Source organism: Aythya ferina, assembly GCF_964211825.1.
Source record: "Aythya ferina genome assembly, chromosome: 18".
Classification (NCBI taxonomy): Eukaryota; Metazoa; Chordata; class Aves; order Anseriformes; family Anatidae; genus Aythya; species Aythya ferina.
Window position 1 is genome coordinate 13,033,987 of NC_140317.1, and position 22,316 is coordinate 13,056,302.

The 22,316-nt window shown below is 55.2% G+C and overlaps 3 protein-coding genes across 10 annotated transcripts; all 3 read right to left on the reverse strand.

Annotated features, from left to right (window-relative positions):
* Positions 1 to 33: 33 nt before the first annotated feature.
* SIRT7 (sirtuin 7) lies at positions 34 to 4,060 on the reverse strand. 2 transcript variants are annotated; one of them, XM_084492462.1, is made up of 10 exons: positions 3,935 to 4,060; positions 3,731 to 3,868; positions 3,132 to 3,236; positions 2,459 to 2,529; positions 2,214 to 2,286; positions 1,626 to 1,724; positions 927 to 1,163; positions 605 to 685; positions 313 to 419; positions 34 to 242 (listed from the first exon to the last, which is right to left on the reverse strand). In XM_084492462.1, the coding sequence occupies exons 1-10, from the start codon at positions 4,028 to 4,030 to the stop codon at positions 35 to 37; spliced, it is 1,215 nt and encodes a 404-aa protein (XP_084348588.1). In that variant the 5' UTR covers positions 4,031 to 4,060; the 3' UTR covers position 34. The 2 variants fall into 2 exon arrangements, with proteins under 2 accessions (XP_084348588.1, XP_084348587.1); XM_084492461.1 differs by having other exon boundaries at positions 3,731 to 4,046.
* Positions 4,061 to 4,202: 142 nt separating this feature from the next.
* On the reverse strand, positions 4,203 to 13,338 carry MAFG (MAF bZIP transcription factor G). 7 transcript variants are annotated; one of them, XM_084492473.1, is made up of 3 exons: positions 13,212 to 13,338; positions 8,768 to 8,829; positions 4,203 to 8,684 (listed from the first exon to the last, which is right to left on the reverse strand). In XM_084492473.1, the coding sequence occupies exons 2-3, from the start codon at positions 8,801 to 8,803 to the stop codon at positions 8,232 to 8,234; spliced, it is 489 nt and encodes a 162-aa protein (XP_084348599.1). In that variant the 5' UTR covers positions 8,804 to 8,829; positions 13,212 to 13,338; the 3' UTR covers positions 4,203 to 8,231. The 7 variants fall into 7 exon arrangements, with proteins under 7 accessions (XP_084348599.1, XP_084348600.1, XP_084348604.1 ...); XM_084492474.1 differs by lacking the exon at positions 13,212 to 13,338 and adding an exon at positions 12,901 to 12,941; XM_084492478.1 differs by lacking the exon at positions 13,212 to 13,338 and adding an exon at positions 12,478 to 12,498.
* Positions 13,339 to 13,976: 638 nt separating this feature from the next.
* On the reverse strand, positions 13,977 to 19,292 carry PYCR1 (pyrroline-5-carboxylate reductase 1). The gene is made up of 7 exons (XM_084492468.1): positions 19,099 to 19,292; positions 18,931 to 19,001; positions 18,669 to 18,848; positions 17,768 to 17,989; positions 17,188 to 17,280; positions 16,622 to 16,785; positions 13,977 to 16,526 (listed from the first exon to the last, which is right to left on the reverse strand). The coding sequence occupies exons 1-7, from the start codon at positions 19,163 to 19,165 to the stop codon at positions 16,367 to 16,369; spliced, it is 957 nt and encodes a 318-aa protein (XP_084348594.1). The 5' UTR covers positions 19,166 to 19,292; the 3' UTR covers positions 13,977 to 16,366.
* Positions 19,293 to 22,316: the final 3,024 nt, after the last annotated feature.

A 22,316-nucleotide genomic window follows, 5' to 3' on the forward strand; every position in this document is an offset into this window, starting at 1 on the left:
GAGCCCCCCCTCCCGCGGCCCCCCCCCCCCGCCCTCAGTTGCTCTTCCTCCGCCGGGCGCCCTTGGCGCAGCCGCGGCCCAGCCAGCCCCCGGGCCGGGCGGGCGGCGGCTCCTGCGGCGGCTCCTCCCGCGGCTCCTGCGGCGGCTCCGCGCCCGGCGGCGGGGCCACCGGCTTCCGGGAGTGCGTGCCCTCCTCGCCGGGGCGCAGCGGCTCGGCCAGCGCGAAGATGGGGTCCCGCGCCCTGCGGAGACACGGAGGTGAGGGGCCGGCCGCCGCCCGGGGCACGGCCCTGGCGGGCCCCCCTCGCTCACCGGTCGTAGCTGGGGATGTCCAGCCCGAGCTCCTCCATCAGCAGCCGCATCACCTCGTCGCAGCGGCCGTGCAGCTTCAGGGCGGCCAGGTCGTCCTTCGGCGTCCACTGCAGGAGCAACAGCGGGCCTGCTGCCGCGCGCCTACCCACTGCACAGCCCGGCTGCCCCACGGGGCGGGTCGGGGCACCAAGCCTCGCACCCTGCCGGCATGCTCTGCACCGACAGGCGCGTCACCACGCCCTACACGAGGCTTCCCCCAAACCTGCAAACCCAGGGACAGAAAGGCTCTCACCTGTAGGTTCACAATATATAGCTTCGGACGACGAGTTGGTGGCTTGCTCATGCACCAAAGACGTGGGTATTTTTTCAAAACCTGCCAGAAAACAGAGATTATCAGCACAGCCAAAGGCACGTGTAACTGAACGGTATCAGCGAGAGGAAAAGGATTGTATTACCAGGAAGGGAAAGAGGGAGGAAGAGAGACTATCACAGATGGTGGGCGAATCCTGACACCAGAGTTTACAGTTGTCTGTTTGGGAGGAGACTGCTCAGCACCAAGGTGTATCACCAAGAGGGAATGCTGCTAACAATCTTCACCGAGTCTCTAAAGTTACCTTTAAGCTGGAACCCAGACAAAGAATCACATCTGCTTTGCTTGCAGCTTCTGTTGCTGCTTCCCAGTTCAGGGGCTGTGTCAACGTCCCCTTCTCCCCAAAGTGGACGATTGTATCTCTCAACTGTGACCCACACTTGTGGCACATCCTGCCAGTGTGATGCCTGTGCAGGGCTGTGCGTTCTGTCACATCAAATACTCGCACATACTCTCTGTTAGGTGTACAGGAAGTGCAGACCTGGTACAGGAAGAAATAAATAGAAGAACAGTTGCATCATTAGCCTCTATAGCCCATTAAAGCCCAGGAACCAGACAGTTCTCTAAGAGCAGCACCTTTTGGGGACAACAAAATTGGAAGCAGTAGAACGAATCATCTGGGATCAGATGCTAACTTGAAAACAGTCAGAAGAGCTCGACTAGCAAGTGGCGCTATGGAGTACACACTGGCTATGTGATAGAAGGGATTTAAGGGAAGGCCTGAAGAAGAACAGTCAGACACAGAAGGCTCTAGCAAATACAGAGAAAAAGTTTTGTGGCTTGCTAAGTAGTTCATCCAAAAAAAAAATGATGACCCAAAGATATGAACTAAGCTGAGACTAGCCCATGGACTAATTCTTCCCCTCCAGGGAGAGATAAATAGTTCACACTACCTTCTTGTGAGGCCACCTGACAGTATTTTCATCCCGTTCTGGCTACCTACCTCTATGTACATGTTTCCATGAAGCTCAGATATGGCTGTTCGGGGTAACCCACTCCGCAGGTGCAGCCCATCACAGTTTTGAGACACCACATGCTGCACCTTGAAGAGAATAAAACACTGAGCTAACACAAACAGAAAGCACCCAAAGTATTACTGAAATGCAGGTAACACGTATGTCCTAATATGCACTAAATAGATCTGCTCTGGTATACTGAGCTAACAAAAGAAAAGCATGGAGAACAGACTTCTATGAAAGCTAAATGAAAAGATTCCTCCTGCTAAACAAAGCTCTACTAGGTCTGGCTTACTTTGTGGACACGTCCTCAGGCCAGCCTCACAAGGAGGCAAACACAAGCTATTGAAGAAAAGGCACAAGGGAAAAAACATGCCTGAGCTACCATCTGGAGCTGGCCTGATGAAGACTCAGCTGTACAGCAACACAAGACAGTTGTTCCTACATGGATGTAGTCACCTCAGTAAGGGCACTGGTTATACAATCTCATGAAAAAAAAATTATTCCTTTTGGGTTTCATTTATCTTACTTTGGCAGTGCAGCTCAAGTAAGACATGGGGAAAAAAAAGTCTTACCAAGTTATGCTTGTGTAGGGAAGCAATGCTCATATGGGTGAGCGTGGGCTCAGCCTCACTCAGATCTGTAGCCCTGACAAGAAAAAAAAAAAAAAAAAAAAAAAAAGCAGAAATTGACATTAATTTCTCTTTCAGTATCAGCTTTCTGCTTGTCATTGTCAGTTCAGAATTAGTCTCCTGAGTGGCTGCAGAACTGTCGTTCCAGAAAAGAGGAAGGAAGAGAAGTTCAGCAGTCACCTCCTTACCTGATGCTCCTGCCCTTCTGCAGCAACGTCCATATGCCATTAGGGCCTCTGTAGTCTGGGATCGAAGCTGCCTGCATTATGGGGAGAGACAAAGCATGACACCCTGAGTCATGTACAAGGCGTGATGGGAAAGCTCATGCTTCTTGTCCACAAACGCATCAGCCTGCTCTCACCCAGGATGAGATGCATTCACCGCTGCATTTTTATTCAGTCCAAGTTTTCTAGCGGCTCCTTAATTCTAGCAACCTTTTTTTTTTTTTTCCCCATATTTTTACATTTCTTTTCTCCAGCATCTCTTCTCCTACCTTGCAGTTCTCATTTTCACCCCCAGTATTTATTTTCTCCATTATTGAATCCCTCCAGAACTCTTTTTTTTTCTCCACTTGTTACTTCACATTTCCCCAGACAGAACCCTATTTTTGAATCTTTTCGTTATTTTCACTAATCTGATTCCTGATAACTTGTACACAGTGATTGTTAGCACATATTTATGACATTAGCGTTCATACACCCTGAACTCTGCAGTTCAACAATATTAATACAGCATCCTAGACATCATGTCGTCATTTGGATTCCACAAAAAAAAAAAAAAAAAAAAAAAAAGTCTCCAAACATTGCAATACTCCTGAAGGAGCTCCCAAAGCTCCAGCCACTCACCCCCAAAGAATCCTACCGTACTGATCCCTGCTCCCGTGTAGATGACAAGGTGCTTGGCATTCCGAACAGCAGCAGCCAGCTCAGTGACCTTTCTCTTCAACTCCTCTGGTTCGTCACAAACCTAGGAAATAAAACTGAGCAATTCCACGTTCCCGAGATAGAGCACGTCACTGACCCTGAAGGAATTGCTGTCTCCCTGGAAATTTTGACATGGGTCTACCCTAGCCGAAAGAAGTGACGCACAAATACGATCACAGGCAGTTCCGAAATAAAAGAAAGTGGGTGTTTGCTGGTCGCATTACATATTAAAGACTGAGGAAAGAAGTTTCTTGGGTGGTGGCACACGAAGACCCACCCTCCCAGGAGGCACACCCGATGAGATCCGCACACATTTTGGCAAACGTGGAAATTCTGCAGCTTCTGAACGTCTGGAGCCGGGAGACGGCCGAGCACCGCCACCGCCTCAGGGGCCTGGCGCGCTCCGAGTAAGGCGGCACGGCGGCTTGCAGCCGGGGCCGGCACAGCTCCGGGCCCCCCCGGAGCACCGGGCCCCCTCCCCGGCGCCGTCCCCGCCCGCCCGCCCGCCCGCCATCCCGGCCCGGCCCTGCCGCCCACCTCCTCCTGCCGCCGGCGCAGCCGCTCGCGCCGCTTGCGGCGCCGCTCCAGCTCCCGGACGATGTCGTCGCTCTCGCTCAGCACCTGGCACTCCTCGGGGCTCCGCTCCGCCGGCGGCTTCCTCCAGATGCGGGACACCTGGCGGCACACGCAGCGCGTCACGGCGGCCCGGCCGGCCGGCGGGCGGGGGCCGCGCTGCCCTACCTGTCTGCGCCGGTCCCGCTGCTCCTCCTGCTGCAGGAGCTCGGCGCGCGCCGCCGCCTTCCGCTCCGAGCGGCTCAGGCTGCCGCCCGCCGCCATCGGCCCGGAAGCGCCCCGCCAGGGCCCCGCTTCCGCCCCCGGCGCCCGCCGCGCGGCGCCGCTTCCGCCGCCCGATCGGAGCGGCCGCCCCCCCCCCCCCCCCCCCCCCGCCCCGCCCCGCAGCGCCCCCGCGCGGCCGGCGGAGCGCGGCCGAAGGAAGCGGCAGGCCGCGGTGTTTGAAAGCATTTTATTGTCATGTACAAAACAACGGCGGCCGCGCCGGCACCAACACTATGTACAGCAATAAATAACGCCCGGCGCCGCGCGGGGCAATAACTTAGCAATAAATACCGCCGCCCGCCCGCCCAGCGCGGCCCCCGGCCCGGCCGCCCCCCGCCCCGCCGCCGGGACCGGACCCCCCGAGCCCCCGGGCGCAGCGGCCCCGGCCCCGGCCTCGCCCTCGCCTTGGGGCCGGGGCCGGGGAGCCGGGCAGGGCCGGGCCCCGCTCGGTGCCCGGCGGCGCTGCGTAACGCGAGAGGAACTTTACACAATTCACCACAAGATACACAAACCCCGCGCCGGGGACACCTCACGGGGCTGCTCCGCGGGCAGGCGGGGCCGGAGCCCCCCCCCCAACCACTGCATCAAAAGGGCACCGGGGGAAGGAGAAAGGAAACACAACACCCTCCACAGCAGGAAACCGAACGGACGAGCACCTTAGGAACAAGAACTGTCACACTCCAGAACGCTATATACGAGAGAAATAGAGGGGAGAGAGAGAGAGAGAGAAAAGAGAGAGAGATCGGAGTGATGGGCTTGGGGCAGGGGCTGTCTCACACAGGCACAGGATGCCAGGTGGCAGGGGACGTGGTCCCCTAGAGCATGACGCGAGATTCCTTGGACGCTGCAGAAATACATTACTTGGATTCCAATACTTCACTGAGAACAAAACCAAAAACACCACGCTAGCATGGGGAAGCAGCACTCACGAGGGGACCACATCCCCTCCAACGTCCCCAGGATGGAGCCGGACAGAGCACTTCACGAGCAGGGAACCATCTCGCCTGCAGCCAGAGCCCGAACCTGCGTGGAAAGGATCCCCACACCAACAGAGCTGGTTTACCACGCAGGCACACTCCAGCAGTAGCTTCGCGCCTGCTCCCCCTCAAGCAGTGTCCTCACCAAATGCATTGAGCCACTCAAAGCAAACTGGGACCACAAGCTAGCAAATACAGCACAGGGGAGGAGAAGTGACAGCATTAATGGCCGGTCAAGTCAGTGCTGATGCCTGCTCTCTTTGTCCTCCTGACTCACAGCCTCACTCCAGAGCAGCGCAAGCTCTTACTGGCAACAACAGCTGCCATCCAGCAGGCAGGGAAGGACCAGGGTGTTCGCAGAGTACAATGAGAGCAAATTCACCAGGGCTGTGGGACTGTCTGCCATCGCCCACTCTGTTGATGGGACCCTCCTCACAACAGTCTGCAGCACCTGGAGCTCAGCTCTTACCCAGTCCCATACACAAAACCTCGTCTGCTCACCCCACGGGGATCAGGCCTCCAGCTGGGTTTAGAACAGCTCTCTTGCCAGGTTAGATCTCAGACTGGCTCCAGCAGGGACATGGTTGAGATTTACACCCTGAGCCAAACTATAGGACTCTTCTGTTGTGGAGCATCCCCTCCCTCCTGTCACCATCCACCAGGTGGAAGACAAAGGCTGGAGCCCAGAGATCTGTGCTAAGTGCTGCACAGCAAGCAGCCCATCCAGCAAACAGCAGGGAAGCAGCGTCCCAGGCACCTCAACTCAGAGAAGAGAAAGCCCAAGGGCTGGGAGAGTGAAGCCTGAAGGCAACGTTCTCACCCACAAAGTTCACTGGGAAAAGCACCCCAAACAACTTCTCTCTAAATTCACAACCAGTGCAAAGCTGATGTTCCCCCTCCAGCAGGAAATCCCCACCAACCACTGGCTCCTCTCCTGCCACTGTAGTTTTCATCAGCTTTACCTGCTTCTCAGCCCAGAGAAGAGCAGTACCAGTTCAGTTATGTGAGAAACACATCACCAAAAAACTCCTGGTGTAGCGAACTGCACTTCCCCACAAGACTACAGCTTCACTTGTCCCATCCTTGCCTGTCCCCTGTGCTCAAGAGACTTTCAGCAACCAAGAGATCATCACATGGACTTCAGCTCCATGTCCTGCTTCTCTAAAACAACTCAGTAATCAGCTCAAGTCTTTCAGGGAGGCGAGGGAGGAAGGGGTTGTTAAAGTGTTTGTGGAAACGGAGCCTGACCACAAATAGTTTCTCAGCTGTGTCACGCAACTGTAAGTCTAAGCACCTTACCAACACCCACAGCCAGAAGCTGAACCAGGAAAGAAAGCAACCACATCACAGCTTACTTTTCAGTAATATGCAGACACTCAGCACAAGAGGCTGCAGCTCCAGGACTGGTGCAGGTCCTACGCTGCCCCAAATGGCTGGCAGACTTGCCTCTTGTCAGAGGAGCCACAAGAGCAACACAAGCTCTGACCACAGGACCCAAATCCAGTTCCAGAGTTCAATCCCATCAGTCTCCTCCTCTCCTTAGTTCTCCCATGTGTTACTTCTCCACCAGCGTTGCTGGAGGAAGGAGAGAGCAGCTCCTCTGGCAACATTTCCACCGTTCAGGTAACTCGGGTACCCAGCATCGGCTGGGTAGCGAGAGGCCTGAGCTGTCTGTGCAGAAGCAACTGCTACAACACCCAGAGAGAGAAGCAGACCTCGTCCTGCAAAGCACCTCTGCAGAACAGCATTCTCTGGGCAGGCATCACTACTTCATTGCACCAGCTGCTCCTTTTTGCCTTTAAGAAAAGCAGCAACTTTGCCTGTGTGCCAGAATCCTCCTGGAGAATTCGGAGAGACTCCAAGTCAATCTCTCGCTTAAGCTCAGGGAAAACAATGGAAGCATGAAAACGACACCACATGGCAAAGGCAGCCACTGGCACCACCACACCACAGCGCCACGCACGAGCTCAGAGAGCACAGAGAGCGCAACACAAGGGGACACAACGGAAGCCAGCAAGATCGAGAATAAGTCACTTTTGGTACAATTGCAAAAAGATATCAAACAGGACTTGCCTCTTTTTTTGTCTTTTTCTAAGTTTTATAAATAAAGTCTGATAACTCTTTATAAAAACTAACCTCAGAGCCACAATCAGTTTGCGGGAGGTTCATGAGAAAATTTAAAATTATTTATTTATTAACTTTTAACTAGCAAAGTCTCCGAGAATATTTCCCCATTTATATGGCCAAATATTCTCACCCTCTCGGATAAAAAAAGCTGACTATAAATACGCTCTTCTCTTCTGTCTGATTTTCATTTTAAACTTAGATAATTTAATAACTCTTAAAATGATGTTTCTCTCTTTAAATAAAGGGCTATTTAACCACATAAACTGGTTGTGTAAACCATCACACTAGAGACACTTGATACCCTCAAAACACGGGGACAACTAGTGATTTTGGTCTTGTTCAGTGCAACGCATTAGGCACAAAACCGGCCTGCAGTCAATATGGTACCTTCCCTCCCTCCCTCCCTCTCCCCCAGGTGCTGGGCCCCCTCTGTGGGCCCTGTCCTGGCTCCCTCCCCTTTGCTGGAGCAGAGGCAGCAGGGCACGGCAGCATCTTCCCTTCCACCACCACTAGTCCGCATTGCTAACGCAACAGAAGTTTGAAGGAAACCCACCGCTCGGGCACAGAGGCACACCTAGAAACAAATACCAAATCTATTATTACACAGAACACCCCAACTGCGACTACTGGTACCAGATGAGACAAAAGCAGCAGGCTCAGGCACCTGGCAGTCAGGCACCGCGATACACCACCTGGAAGAGTAATGAAATAAAGCCTTTGGAAGTGACTGAAAACTAGAGTTCCCAACCCCCAGGAAGAAAGCCTCCCTCCAGGCCTCCCCCAAGCCACCAAAAGCCCACTTGCCGCGCCGTCGGCCACGCTGCGCAGACTTCCTTTGGCCAGAACACCAAGATCTCACAGTCTGTCCCAAGGGCAGCTGAGGGCTACAGACTGCTGGGTGGGAGGCTCTGTCTGCACAGGACAAGGGATGCATCACCACTGCTCATACAAAATAAAACCAGAGCGATCAGCAGGCCAGTCCTGGGCCAAGAAGAAGGAAACCGGACCCGTGTGGGGAGGGTTTGTGCTTTGGGGATTCCAGGCTGGTTTTGTGCCTAATTGCCCTGCACAGACAAGCTCAGGCAACACTCGCTTCACTAAGACCGGGCGTCCGTTTTGGATTTCACTATTGTGATGACACTAGTAGTAGCAACCTTGCCAGGGACGAGGGGCCCCATGCTGGAGGCGAGAGGCCCCCGCACAGGGGTGACAGGGCTCCGGGCCACGGTTCTGGCGAAGTTCTGGAGTGCCTCGTATTTGGAGCGGAGAGCATCGAGTTCCATTTTCATGCTGGCGTTCTCAGAGGCCAGCTTCTCCACCTCCTGCTGCAGCTCTGCCTTCTGCTTCTCCAGTTCCTCCTTCTGGGTAACACGCTTGACCCTACAGCTGGCTGCGTAGCCTCGGTTCTTCAGCGTGCGGCGACGCTGCTTCAGCTGGATGATCTCCTCCTTTGACAGGCCCCGTAGATGCTGGTTCAGCTCCCGCACAGACATGGTCACCAGCTCCTCATCTGTCAAGCTGGTCCCATTCTCGCCTGGCTCCCGCTTCACCTGGAAGAGAAGGCCGCATGCATTCACGAAGCCTAGAGCAGGTACCCACACCCGCCCCCGCTTCCCTCCCCCTGCTGCTTTACCTTCAAGGCCTTGTTTCCTTTGTTGGGGGTCGTCATAACACGACAGCCTTGTCAGTCGGGTTCTGGAAGGGAAGGGGAGGTCAGGTTAGCCCCACAAGATGAAGCAGAGCCTGCAGCGCTCTGCTTCTGGAGCGGAGTCCAGCAGCAACGCCCCGTGCTGGTGCACATCCCACTCGCCTCCCCAGACAACGCTCAACAAGCCCCCAACTGCACTGGACTCACAAGCGACAGGTTCTGTCCCCGAGCAGAAACTGCTGCCCTTCTACACCCCTACGCCCATGGAGACTTGCAGCAATGCTGTTTTTTGTTTGGGGTGGGGGAAAATTAAAACAAACTAGGAGGAGCCAGAATACACGGAAGCCACATCTTTAAAAATAGCCTGGCAGGCAGCAGGCTGCGTCCAGAGCACGCCTGCTCCGGGCCAGTCACGCTGACTCAGCACGCTGGCAGCCTGCGCCTCTTGCTCCCAGCCTCAACATCGCAGCCCCCAGGCACGGCGAGGCGCCTGGCCGCTGCAGCACGCCCTCCCCAGCTGCTGCCCGAGCACAACCAGAAACTCCTCAGGACAAGAGTCCTACCAGACTCCTGGCGATCCCAAGGACACAAACCAGCGCGGTTCATGAGCAGGTGGCCCTGGTAGCAAGCAGAGGGGAAGCCTTCGCCTCCACAACGCACCTCCCCGGGCACAGAACACCATTACTGCAGTCGCTCCTCTCCAACCTTTCTCTGCTTCCCAGCAAAGCCACCGCATGTAGATTGAAGTCAAAGACCTGCAACCTGACACTGCCGCACAAGCAAGCATGTGGGCACGCTGGGATGCCATCACAAGGTTGTGCTGACACCTCAGCAGCCCCCACCTCTCCCAGTCACCCAAAGCTGACCCCCAGCTGCAGGTCTTTTCTATAAGGAAGTCCCTATCAGTCTGAGGCAAGGTCAGGACAGCACCACTGTCTCCCTCCCTTATCTTCAGAGCCACGATACACTCACAATAGAACAACGATTAAGGGAGACCAAAACCAGAGGAGAGCAGACTCCTTCACTGCCAGGGAAGGTGGGATTTCAGAACGTGTATGAGCAACTCACAAGCTTGTTTTTATACTGAATCATATCGGAGCTCCTGTTTCTGTCCCCACATACCTCCTCCTCTCAGGCTTTAGTTCAGAATGCTACTGCACCACCCAATGAATTGAACCCCCAGATATCACTCGACAATCATGTCTCAAACAATCTGGAGCTGAGGGCGTCCTTAAGCAAGGCAAGCATTCTTGTACAAGTGCAATCCACAAGCACCTTTGTACCTTCAGTCCCAGTCAACGGCAATTTAGTTTGCTACTATTTTGGTTGCTCGATTTAAAGGCTAGAGTTATTGCCAAGAACAAGCCAAGGCGTACAAGTCAGCAAATATGAACTTGTGCTCTTCTAGCAGCTGTGGCTCAGGCTCCCCACAGTGCATCTACTGCCTGTTAGAGGTGAGCGGGTTCAGCATTCTCTAGGACACCTAGCAGAGAAGTAAAATTCAGATGTTCCCGAAGACTCGAGCCTGCCAGGAGGCAGGCTATTTATACCCAGAGGACAATGTTCCTTGCAATGAGATGTCCGCTACAACCTGACAGTGCTAGTGTAAAAGGGTCACTTTGCCAGCCAAAGCAGGTAGCTGCACCAAAGCAGGCAAACAGAGGATGGATCACACACAAGATATTGCCTTGTGAAGATCAGTTCTTCACTTTCCCATACCATTCTATTTTTTTCCCCTCTGTTCCCCCCAGCAAACAAAATGCCCACCGGGGAAAGGAGCAGAAGGAAGGGAATCACTGGAGAGGCTAAAAATATAACCACTTCAGCACCTCTCTGCACTGCTCTCTGGTGAGCACAAGGGACACCAAGGGCAGCTACAGTCAATGGTGCTGCAGAAATTTGTTTGCCTTGCAGTGCTAAACAATTCTCAGCTGTCTGGCAAATGCTCAGACTTCCTTCATTATAGCAGAGCTGAAAAAACAAACAAGGCAACAACCGTGCTGCACCAGGCAGGGCACAGGGAAGAGAGCTTCTTGGGGCAGGCTGCAGAAACAAGAGAGGTGCTCACACAGTCTAGACCCTACAAAGTCAATGACTTACTCCATCCTTTGCATTACGATTTCCATTAAATCTATATAAACCCACAACTGGAAATGCTAAAGAATGGACTAACCTGTGGGAGGAAATCGGATGTTCAAGTTTACAGCCAAATTTGCTCAGCAAAACCCTTTACTGGGAGAATTCAGAGGTCTATCAAGCACTAGAACTTCTACCTACATCATATAGCTAAAGGTGATGAAGTGACTTTTTCAAGGCTGCCAAGAGGAGTAATTTTAACAAACCTCACTGCAACCTCCCAAACCCACAGCCAAACCACTTTCAGACCTGAGAGCTGCTGTGAGGAAAGTCAGTGCAGATGCGAACCAAAAGGGTCTGTAGCTGAGAGACAACAGCTGGGGTTACCCCGCAGACTGTGACAGCCCCAAAAGCTGAGATGGGGTCAAGAGAGCTATCAGAAATCAGACAAAAGAAGAGACTGGTTCCAGCCCCCTTGCAACAGGGAATTAACTTTCTTGAATTGAGTATTTTTACCCAGAGGAACAGAACTTGGTCAGGCCTTGTTCTCAGAGCAGCCTCCACTCTGTAACAAGGCCATGCCTGAAAGCACCTGGCGATTTCACCTCCCCTTTATCCCACAGCCCCCTTTCCAGAAGGACCAAAACGGAGATGCAGCCACACACAAGCCTGCCAAACAGAATGGGAAGAACGGCCTGGGAACTAGCTGGTGGCTGTCTTCTGGTCACGTTTAAAGGACTGGAGATGGGGCTATCTGGTGGCTGGCCCATAGGACACACAGAGAGCTGGCGCTGAGACAGACCAAACTTGGTTCAACTCTCCAGACTGCTGATTTCTCAGCATTTGATAGCTTCCCAAAGAAAGATCGCACTGAAAAGAGCCAAATGTGATGACTGCAGTGAAGAAAATGCAGCCTCAACACATTTCCCGAGAGCTCTAAAGGCCTGAACTCAGCACAAGTGCAGCCAATTCTTTCCTCAGCTTGAAAGCACCACAAGAGAGCTGACAGCACCGCGCATGATTCAACGCAGGCCCCATTCTCCACATTCCTGATCGCGGAACCGTGCCACGAGCCCAGTGTAAACACGGTGACGTCAGGCGCAGGCTGGCCGGGACGGCGCCGGGAGGGAGGCCCATCTGCAGGGACGTGGGGGCAAAGCAAGGGGCCGAGCTCCTCCACAGCGCAGCACACACAGAAGTGTGCGGTTTTGCTGCCAGCTGTTGGGCACACAGCACAAGAACGCTCTCCCCCAGTGTGGATTTCGCATTCTGTTCGTTTGTTTTTTGTGCAAATTAGTTCACGCGGTCCTCCCAGGAATCCGAACAGATCAGGCAGTTTCCCCCATTACACCTGACATCAGGACAGCGCCTCTGCTGTGTGTCCCCACTTCTCCCTCGGGAGTCCCCGGTGAACTCGCGTCCAACCCAGAGCACTTCCCCAGCAATTCTTCGCTCGAGGAATCTGCCCACGGAGCCGGCTTTAGCGGAGCTTTCACAGATAACGGCAACAGCCAGCGCTCCGAGAGCCCGTCCAGCCTCCCGGGAGCGCCTTCCTTCCCCCACGCGGTTCAAACAGCCCCATCCTGGAGGCGGCCCCGTCCACGAGCTGCAGCACCCACCCCGCGCACCGCGAACAGCAGCGTGGAGCGAAGCCCCCCCCCGGTCGGGGCTCCCGCCCTGCTCCGCAGCCCGGCGGCGGGCTCGCCTCCCGCTACCGACGGCGGGCGTTCGCTCCGCTCGGGGCCAGCCCGGGGCCGCTCCCGGCGCCTGCCGGGACCACGGGGACTGCCCGGGGCGGCGAGCCCGCGGCCCGGCACCGGGCAGGGGCCTCAGCCCCGCGGCCGCGAGCTCCCTCCTGGGCGTCCCGGGCGGGCCTCGGCGGGGGTGGGGGGGAACGAATCCCGGGGCCGGCCCGCGGGCGCCTCGTCCCGGAGCGGCGGAGCCGAGGAGCCGCCGGGAAGAGCCGCCCGACGGCCCCGTCCCCCGGAACGCTCCCGCTCGCGGGACGCGGAGGGGCGGGGGAGGCGGCGGGGGCCGTGCACCTGTTGCCCGGCCGCCGGGGGGCACCGGGCAGGGCAGGGCCGCGCCGCGACACGGGCGGCGCCGGGCGGCCGCCGAGCCCCCGCCATGAGTCAGCGGCGGGGACCCCGCGCGGCGCCCGCCGGCCCCGCCCGCGCCGGCGCCCCCCGGCCCCCCCCGGCCCCGGGCGGCGGCGCCCGCCCCGCCCCGCCCCCGGGGACCGGCCCCGCCGCCCCGCCCCGCCCGGTGCCGGGGCCGCGCCCGCGCCGCGCCTCCCGCGGCCGCCGCCGCCGCCTCCTCCGCCCGCCGCGCGGCCCGCGCCGCCCGCGCCCACCTCGCGACGGAGCCGGCGGGGGCCGGGGCCGGGCCGGGCCGGGCGGAGAGGCCGCGCTGCAGGGACCGGGACCGGGACGCCGCTCGCCGCCGCCGTCCGCCGCCGCGTCACGTGATGTTTGGGTCACGTGGCTCCATTCATGAAGCGCCCGGCGCAACCGCCCCGCGCCTTAAGGGGGCCGCGCGCTGCCGGCCCAGGCGGCGGGGAGAGGGGCGGGGCCGGGCCGGGGCCGCGCCTTCAAGGGGGGGGGGAGGGGGAACGCCCCGCACCGGGACCCCGCGGGCGGATCGCGGTAGCGCCGCGGGTGGGCGCCGAGTCCCCCCCCAGCCGCAGCGCCGAAGGGCAGCGAGGCTCCACCGGCGGCCCCGGCCCGGCCCTGACGGGGAGGGGGCGGGCGGGGGGCGCAGCTCCCCCCGGAGACGCCCGTCCCGGAGAGCCCCGCGCTGGGCACCCGCAGCCCCCGCCCGGCTCCGAGCGAACGGCGCGGGCAGCGGCAGAGCCCCGCTGAGCCGCCGGGTCAGGGCGGGCGGACACGGGTTAGCGCCCGAAGCCTTCGGTGTGGGGATTGCAGCCAGACGCCTTCCTTCCTTCCTTCCATCCTCTCGAACACAAACCGGTGGCGCGGGGCCCCCCAGCAGTGAGGGCGGCAGGCCGGGCGCTCCCCACACCCACACCCGCCCGAGCCACGGCACAGCGAGGGCCTGGTGGCTGCTCTCGGAGGCAGGAGCCGTACCCACTCCCAACAGCCTGCGCTAGCCACAGACCTCAGTCAGAGAAACAGTTTATTATGTAAAGAGCAAGGAGGAGTAGCTATCTCATGCCTACAGCATCATGCCCTGCTACCAGCCTAACACTAGAAACAATCAGCACTAGCACCTTTGACAGCTTCTGCACTGGTCAGTAAATGCATTTCCTGCATCACCTAAATGCACAGGATTCCTCCGGAGACAGCCCACCTTAAGTGTCTTCCTTGTACCAGTCCTCCCTCAGTGTACCTCAAGGTAGAACATGGCATAACGCATTTATCCACCCAAATCCATTCTGTCCCATCCAGTTTGCTGCTCCCCCTGTAGCCCAGTAAAAATGACAAGGGCAGCACACACATTTTGTGCAGTTTTATGGCTTGAGATAGGACTCAGGCTCAGGGAGAAGAGTAAAGGCAGGGAAAACATGAAGGGAAGTTAGCTATAAAGAAACCACATAAAGCAGTAGATGCTAACGCTTTAGGGCTGTTACGGGGATGAATGCCAGAACCGTGCCTGAAGGCTAACTGCCTTTCCAAGTGACTGTCTGTCATCCATCATCTGTCTGATCAGCATTGGTCCCTTGTGCTTTGAGGCTACAACCGCAAATCCCTCTCCCTGTGGGTCCAGAGAAGAGAGCTGCTATGTTGACCCCAGCTGCCCCCAGCCCATCACACCACCAGCTCATGCCTGGCCTGGTGCTCAGGGCTGTGCCAGCACCAGGAAGGACTGAGTAAGGCTTCCCTCTCTGCTTTCTACAGCCACAACGCTGGCCAGATTCCTTCCCTCACAAATACTGGAATTTGGCCGGCAGAAGAAACCACTGCTTCTAGACCCCATACTTCTGTTTTTTTTTTTTTTGCTCATGAATTTAAGTTAGACTTGGGAAATTCTTCACACTGGAACAGCAAGTCTTACTCCTCTGCAAAAGCATAGTCAGCTGGATGTATTTCACCAAGCAAGTCCTTATTGCCAGATAGGTATGAGGCACTCATGTCCCACCTTGACCACTTTTGTGTCAAGCAGGGACTGACTTTCCTCCTGGGTCTCATGCAAGATGAGTTAGGTGAGATAGGACAACATCTGAGCCGCAAGCTAGGCCAGGTGACTCAGTGTTTCCCTTTGGTCTTGTATCCTAAAGAAGTAGGAATGCAAATGCGTGAGGCACCCCCCAACGCATTTCTAGGCATTTTCCCATTTTAGCCATTAGCAACATGACACCTTCAAAGAAACAATGGTAAAAGAAAAGACATAATTGTGCCAACATAAAGTGAGCCTGAGGACTTCTATGCTGGAATTCACCAGCCCAGGAGCTCTACTGGGAAAAGTGCTGTCTGGAAGGGACAATCAGCTCATTGCAACACTGATGGATTGCACAAGCTTAAGCAGTGTTAATAAGCATCAACACTGCAGTCTGAGAAGGAGGTACAGCCTGAAGCAAAGAAAGGTGCTGAGAAGAGTCCTGACATCAACCGGTAGCCCAGCACCCGGGTACCAAACCCTGTGCAAGCCTAGGGGAACATACACAAAGTTTTCTCTGTAGGAGGGTGTCCTTCAGCTTTGCTCCCTGCTGCCTCAGAAGCAGTGCAAAGAGCAGAGCATCAGGGAGCACAGTGGAATCAGAACACATATATGGGTATGTGAGAGCAGATCCTGGCCATGGAGAGGGGAGGGAATAGGGAGCACTCACTACTCCTCTACCTGCCTAATCCATCAAGCAAAGCTAGCAGCAAAGGAAGGACAGCAAGAGCAGTTCATAGTTCCTCAAACCACATGGAGTGGGGAAAAAATTGGTAAACAGCAAAGAAAGAAATGGAGCGTGGCCCAGGGGTTCATGCCATCACTTTGTCAAAGTCAAGGCTGATGGGAAATGCAGAAGATGCACTTTCGTACCTTGTAAGAGGTACATTAGAGCCCAGCCTCTAATGTAGTACACAGAATTGTATTTTTGTGGCAGTACCTGCTTTAGCTAATACAGACAGCAACAAGACACAAGCTCTGACAGCAGATGCAAGATGGGTTAAGTGGGATCCAAGCCTGATTCAAACCTTTGAGATCAAAGAGCATTTGGAGACTTCTTAAAAAAACTATTAGAAACCATTTCTGCATGGGACACAAACACTGCCTGAGTTCTGAAATCATTCAAGGCTTCTGGTCAAATGATGCCCTTGATAAACTCTGATGATGGTATCACACCTGCCCACTGGAGAACAGCAATGCTAGGGACAGTTGGCACAAACTCCTCTAGAGGTTACAGACCCTTTTCTACAGCTCTGCACCGTCCCACAGCTGCTGCAAGCCAAGAGCCAGGTATGGAGGACACCAACATTCAGAGTAAGCATTTTCCTTAGACAAGACAGAAAGGGCATGGAGGAGACTGATGTTCAGCAAAGCCAGACTACGGCAGTCTGTTCAGTTCTTCTTGCTGCTGGGGCTCTTATTGGTAAACAGACTGACTTTGCTGGCAGATGCCAAAGACAGAGAAGGAGACTCCAGTTTCACCTTATCCAACAAAGTCTTCTTTATGGCTGCTGGGGAAATCTTCTCTTGGTCTGCCAAATGCTGCAGCTCCCTGCAGAGGGGTAGTGGGAGAGAGACATAGCAAGAGGAAGAAGCAGGGTTTGGGAGGGAAAGTTTGCAGGCTCTTTAGGACTTTGTGTTGCCCACCTTGTCCGGATGCAAGAAGCCTCCACAGCATTGATCAGGAGTGAGCGAAAGCCACCGCTCTCTAGGAAGTGCAGGGCATGGATGGTGGCTCCCCCCGGAGAGCAGACGTTGTCCTTCAGCTGACCCGGGTGCTGTTCAGATTCTAACAGCATTTTGGCAGCACCCTGTAGTGAGGAAGGGAAGACAGCTACCAGAACTCTGACTGAGGAAACCCACTGTCAAATACTCCTGTTCTCTGCTGCACAGAGCAGCACCTAAACACACACAGCAGGCAAAACTTGTCTGCCTGAGAACTATTAGCATGCTGCCAAAACACTTTTCAGAGATGAAAAAGCCTGCACAGGAGTGATGGTTCCCCTAGGCCTGGGCTCCCACACCACCAGCAGTGCCAGAAGATTGCTGCAGATGCTTCTTATGTCCCCTCACTGAGAATGTGTGTGCATTCAAACCAAACATATTTTAAAGTAGATTCAGTACGGACTGAGATCGTTTTAAACCATGATGTGCAGAATTCTCTGCACAGAGCGGGCACAAACTCAAGTGCATTTCAGAGAAGAAACACTGACCAGTAAAGCCTGGGCTCCAAGCCGGACAGCCAGCCTGCGGGGAAGTCCCATTTTCACACCTCCATCTGCCAGAGCATCCAGGGCAGTGAATGCCTGAGATAAGAAACAATCAGAAAGTGACTGAAACGCTCTATTCCAAGACTAATATTCTTATGGAGGACAGAATCCAGGGATCTAGGATCACATTGTGACTCCTGTCACTTACAAAGACTTGACAGAAGTCAGACCCTTTACTGTACTGATGCCATGCCAGGCTTCCCTCCCACTAGTTACAGCTGAGCTATGGGGGGAATGGGAAAAATTTAGCTTCTAGGTCATACTAACAAGAGGCCCAGGTTTTGCAACGTGGACATGCGAACACTGCACACTGACTACGGACTTCAGACTCATCCAACTGGTAATGGAATTTTGTTGTTGACCTATGCTGGTTATAAAGCAGATACCTGGATTACATGTCCCATCACGAACGTGAGTAATGAGAAAAACAAGAAACCACATGCTGAAGTTGCACAGATTTTCACTGCATGCAAAATCCACCGTTCTCCCCTAGATTTTTACAAGTTGAGGAAGCAGCACATACATACGCAGGGCCGCTGCCACTGAGCCCCGTTACAGCATCTATGAGGTCCTCTTCCACTTCCGTGCAGAAGCCTACACTGGCCATCAGCTGTTCCAACAGCTTCCCATCCTCCACGTCCGCATGAGTTCCAGTGGCATAGACTGTAGCACCTTCCCGGACAATCACAGGGGTGTTCGTCATGCACCTGATTACTTTAGGTGTGGGGCAGAAGGCCGAGAGTTTCTTAGGACAGAAAATTATTGGAGAGAGAGAAAGAAGAAGGAGAAAGAAAAAACTTCAGTGTATATCTGGCATACCAAATAGGCTGTCTAGGAAAGGGCTCCCAAGGGGCAAGAGCAATTCAAGCAGAGGAGCGGACAGACTCCTGTATCCCAAATCCCCTGTTTTTAGCCAAAGCAGGCAAAACTTGAAAGGGAAGTTTTTTGTATCACCAGCAAATACAAAGCTGAGCAAAGCTACTGTTGGGAACAACATCCTGAACACCTCCCACATCAACTCACAAGTCTCCAAAACAGCTCCTGCAGACACTTAGCAGAAAGTCTGCAGAAATTCAGGGGAGATGACCCACCTCTGTTGAGAGAAAAAAGATCTGATAGCATTACACACGATAAAAGAGCTGGCACAAAAACTACTACAGATTATTTTGATGTGGGCAGGCAAAGGGGGCCCAAAGCGACCAGGAGGGTGCAGTATAAACACGGTACTACCGGGAATCGCAAGCAGTGCCAGCCCTTTGCACCAGCTGCTGGAAGACGACAGCAGGACAGGCTCGAGGCCGTCTCCAGCATCATCCTGCCCTACCAGCTTTGACTCCCAGGGCGGCCGTCGCAGCACAGGGCCGAAGGACGCGGGCCCGGCGGTGGCTGGGCGCCAGGAGGGCCCTGCCCGCGGCTCCCCTCACCTTCTCGATGGAGCTGATGGTGACGCCGGCAGCGCAGGAGACCACGATGTGGCGGGCCTCGATGTCGGGGCCCACCTCGTCCAGGATGAAGGGGATGATGGGGGGCTTCACGGCCAGGAAGAGGACGTCGCTGCTCTTCACCGTGTCCTTGTTGCTCACCGTGAAGTTCACGCCCATTTTCTGCAGCGGTCGGGGACAAACGGGAGGGCTGTGGGCCGGGGCTGCTCGCCCGCCGGGCTCCCCGCCGCGCCCCCGCACTCACCCGCAGCCCGCTCACGGTGGGCAGCTCGGTGTCCGGGGAGCTCGCCGTGATCTTGTGCGCAGCCAGGACCCCTGCGGACGGCACCGCGCGGCACCGCGTCAGCCGGGACGGGACGGGACCGGACGGGACGGGACGCGCCGCCCGCCTCGCCCGCGCCCCGCCACCCACCTGCGGCCGTGAAGCCCCTGGCCAAGGCGAAGGCGAGCTGCCCGGCCCCGATGAACCCCACGCTCATGGTGCGGAGCGGAGCGGAACGGAGCGGGTCGGGTTGGGTCCGTGCGGGGCGGGCTGCACCGGGTCCCACCTGCGGCCACGCCGCCGTCCACGTGGCCCCGCGCGGCGCGGGCGGGCGATGACGCGGCGCGGGGGGCGGGGCGGCGGCGCGCAGCAAATGGGAGCGCTGCAGGGCGGGGCCGCGCCGCGCCTCCGCCTCTCAGGGGCGAGGGGCGGGGCCTCCGGCTGAGCCCCCGCCAGCGATTGGCGCAACCCGCGCCGGGCCTTGCATCATTCGCCGCCGACGGGGGCCGCGCGGGGCCAGCCGCAGCCACTCGCCACGCGCCGCGAGGCGGAGCTCTCGGCACGCCTGAGCCGCGGCCACCACCCGCCGCCTTCTGGAAGCTTCGGGCGCCGCCCTGCGCCGGGGCGGCCGCGGCGGGGCAGGGACCGGGGGGCCGCGGGGCCCGGCGCCGCCCGCGGAGAGGGCCCTCGGCCGGCCGGCACCGCGCTCGCCCGGGGCCGGGGCGGCTCCCGGGGGGCTCCCGGGGCCTCCGCGCCTCGACCCGCGGCGCCGGAGCGGGGCGATCGCGGCGCGTGCCCGCGGCGCGGCCCCGGGGCCTCGGCGGCTCCGCCCCCCCGGGTCTGGGCGGCCGCCGCCAGCCGCAGAGCGGGGCCCGCGCGGCCGGGGCTGCCCGCGGCCTCCCGCGGGCCCGGGGCCGGCGGGGAGGGCCCGGCTCCAAGGGGCCTTTTCCAGCTGCCGATTCCAGACATTCCTCGGATGCTTCCGCGCCTTTGTCTGAGGCCGCGCTGGAATCTCGCCGTGCGGAGCGGTTTCGCTGGGCGTGTGGCGCGGCCCAGGAATCCTGCGGGCGGGGGCGCGGGGTAATGGGCGCAGCAGGTGTGAGGAAGGAGTCCCCCGAGCCCCGCCTGCTGCTGGGCTTTTTTTTTTGTTGTTGTTTTCTTTCTCCTCTCCCGCGTTTGCTTTTTTAACGCCCCTTTTATCCCGTCGCCTTTGCCCTTCTCGCCCTCCTTCTCCCTGGCTAGCCCTGGGTTGGGCGGTGGGTGGCCAGGAAGCGAGCTGATGAACTGGTTCTGCCTCGCCGAGCAGCAGCCCTGCGGGTTTTTCCTTTTCTTGCCCGTACAGGTTCTTGTTTTGCTGGGGAATGACTCACGCAGCCTTTGATTCTAGAGTGGCGGTTTTCTCACTTTCTTCAGATTACCTATAGATTTCCTGAATAAAAAGATTTTCCTACACTTGAACCAGGATGGAAATTTTTATAACCCAGCGACCAGAGAAGTTCCGTTAGCACAGCTAATAGATACCTGTATCGAGTGCCTCAGCTATCATCGAGGAAGTCGCTGGGGTGCTCAGAACAAAGGCTGGTTTCATCTCATCTGTGGCAGGAGCTAGTGCTTCAGAGAAACAGCCCTGTGCTGTGGGTTCACTCAGAGGAAAGGTCCATAGCAATGGCCTGTGAGGAGACCAAGACATTGTGAAATACGTAGCTAGGCAGTGTTTTTCTTCCTCAGTGTAATCTTACCACACCGATTTTTTTTCTTTCCTTCTTTGGCTTTTTACTATTTCCTTTATTGACAAAAATAAAGTCCGTGTTTCTCCTGTGGGCAAATGTTCCTGAATGCTGTCTTTCTGGGATACTAAATCCTAGTCGCCTTCATCGAGGTGGTGGTGAGAATACTAAAGATTCAGATCTTACTTTTTATTTAATTTTTTAAAATACATGCTTCTATGACCTGTGTAGGCTATCTGCAAGCATAAATCCCTAGTTCTAAACAAGCACATGTGCGTTCTGACATAAGCTTAACAAAAAACTTTGAGAATCATTGATCTTATTTTGCTTTGCAGCAGAATACAAGTTACTTGATCATAATTTATTAATTAAGGAGAAAAATGAGCTCTGGAAATAAAAGGCTGTTTAATTAATTGGATCATAATAGGGTTGGTTGTTAAAATCATATTAAGCAGATATTGGATGTTCTCTGTCCTAGATTGGGTAATCTCATAGTTTCCAATGGTTAGAGGGTGTTTTAACCACTAAAGCATGAGGTTTTCATTTTTTTTCCCCTAAAAGAGTGGATTGTTGTCCACACAATCTTTTATTTTTTTTGCCATTTTGACCATGCTAACATTTTTTGCTCAGTCTTTGGCTGGCAGATGAGAAAGCTAAATCTGAACACACTGTTCTTGGCAATGACTATTCTTTCCACTCCTCCAGTCAGTGGTATCATGATTTCCATGTTAAATTCTATTTCCTCCTTGCTGTTGAGACACTAAATTTTACCCCAATTGTTTCCCAGTTGCCTGTTTCTCTTGGGCCTTGCTTTATGCCCCTGGCATTGTATAAATTGCATGAACTTGTGCCATTAGCAGATTTTTAATCATACTCCTGCTAATTGCTTGGTGCAAAATCTTCACAGCAAGAAGCAAGCAAAATACATAGCTGAAAAAAGGTGTTAACCAGCTGAGGAGCTTGGCAGCATCACCTCCAGGGCAAGCAGCCCCTGCTGGGCACCTGTCACTGACACCCCTCTCCCTGGTTTCCACCAGCTCCTTGTAGCCATGATGGAGCCTACAGGAAGATGCTTTCTTAAAACAATATATATAAATACATTTTTTCCCCTTCAGGTTAAAATTTTATAACAGAAACCAGGATGGTTTACTGTCACCTTATTTTTTTTTTCCCACTCTGGAATAACAAAAGCTAAATAATTTCCAAGCATTACACAGCTTAATTTGTCCAGGTTGTCAAGTTTAAAAAAATACATCATAAATGCTCTAGATTCTTCTTGTATGCAGTAACTCTATTTGTACATTGCCTGCTCTACTACAAATAATTTATTTTCCAAATGTAGTATTTCTTGTTTGTACAATGCCTTAGATTATCTGGTTTGCAAAAAAAAATAAAGCTCCCTAATGTCCTTTCTTATACCTATACTAGGTAGTCTTAACTCGTGCCCTGGAAGAAGCTGGCCAGCCTCTTGCTGGGCCATTATTTTTAAAATTTCCTGCCCTTAATGGGAATTTGTGCAAGAGAAAAATCCCTTGGAAGGCTGTTTAGTGCACTCCCTTTATGATAGATACTGATTCTTGTCCTGTTTCATGGACTAATAGTTCCCAGTTCTAACTGCTGGTTCCTACTCAGGGTAGCAGA

What these genes read in the sequence shown, in the direction of transcription:
- MAFG (XM_084492473.1), bottom strand. Translation starts at nt 8,803, where the DNA reads ATGACGACCCCCAACAAAGGAAACAAGGCCTTGAAG. An exon ending in AAGGAAACAAGGCCTTGAAG is followed by an intron (nt 8,685 to 8,767) that starts GTAAAGCAGCAG and finishes CTTCTCTTCCAG; the next exon opens with GTGAAGCGGGAGCCAGGCGA.
- SIRT7 (XM_084492461.1), bottom strand. Translation starts at nt 4,030, where the DNA reads ATGGCGGCGGGCGGCAGCCTGAGCCGCTCGGAGCGGAAGGCGGCGGCG. An exon ending in CCCTACACAAGCATAACTTG is followed by an intron (nt 1,725 to 2,213) that starts GTAAGACTTTTT and finishes ATTCTCTTCAAG; the next exon opens with GTGCAGCATGTGGTGTCTCA. An exon ending in GTCTGGGTTCCAGCTTAAAG is followed by an intron (nt 686 to 926) that starts GTAACTTTAGAG and finishes GTTTTCTGGCAG; the next exon opens with GTTTTGAAAAAATACCCACG.
- PYCR1 (XM_084492468.1), bottom strand. Translation starts at nt 19,165, where the DNA reads ATGAGCGTGGGGTTCATCGGGGCCGGGCAGCTCGCCTTCGCCTTGGCC. An exon ending in CAGGGGCTTCACGGCCGCAG is followed by an intron (nt 19,002 to 19,098) that starts GTGGGTGGCGGG and finishes TGCCGTCCGCAG; the next exon opens with GGGTCCTGGCTGCGCACAAG. An exon ending in CCATCAGCTCCATCGAGAAG is followed by an intron (nt 17,990 to 18,668) that starts GTGAGGGGAGCC and finishes TTCTGTCCTAAG; the next exon opens with AAACTCTCGGCCTTCTGCCC.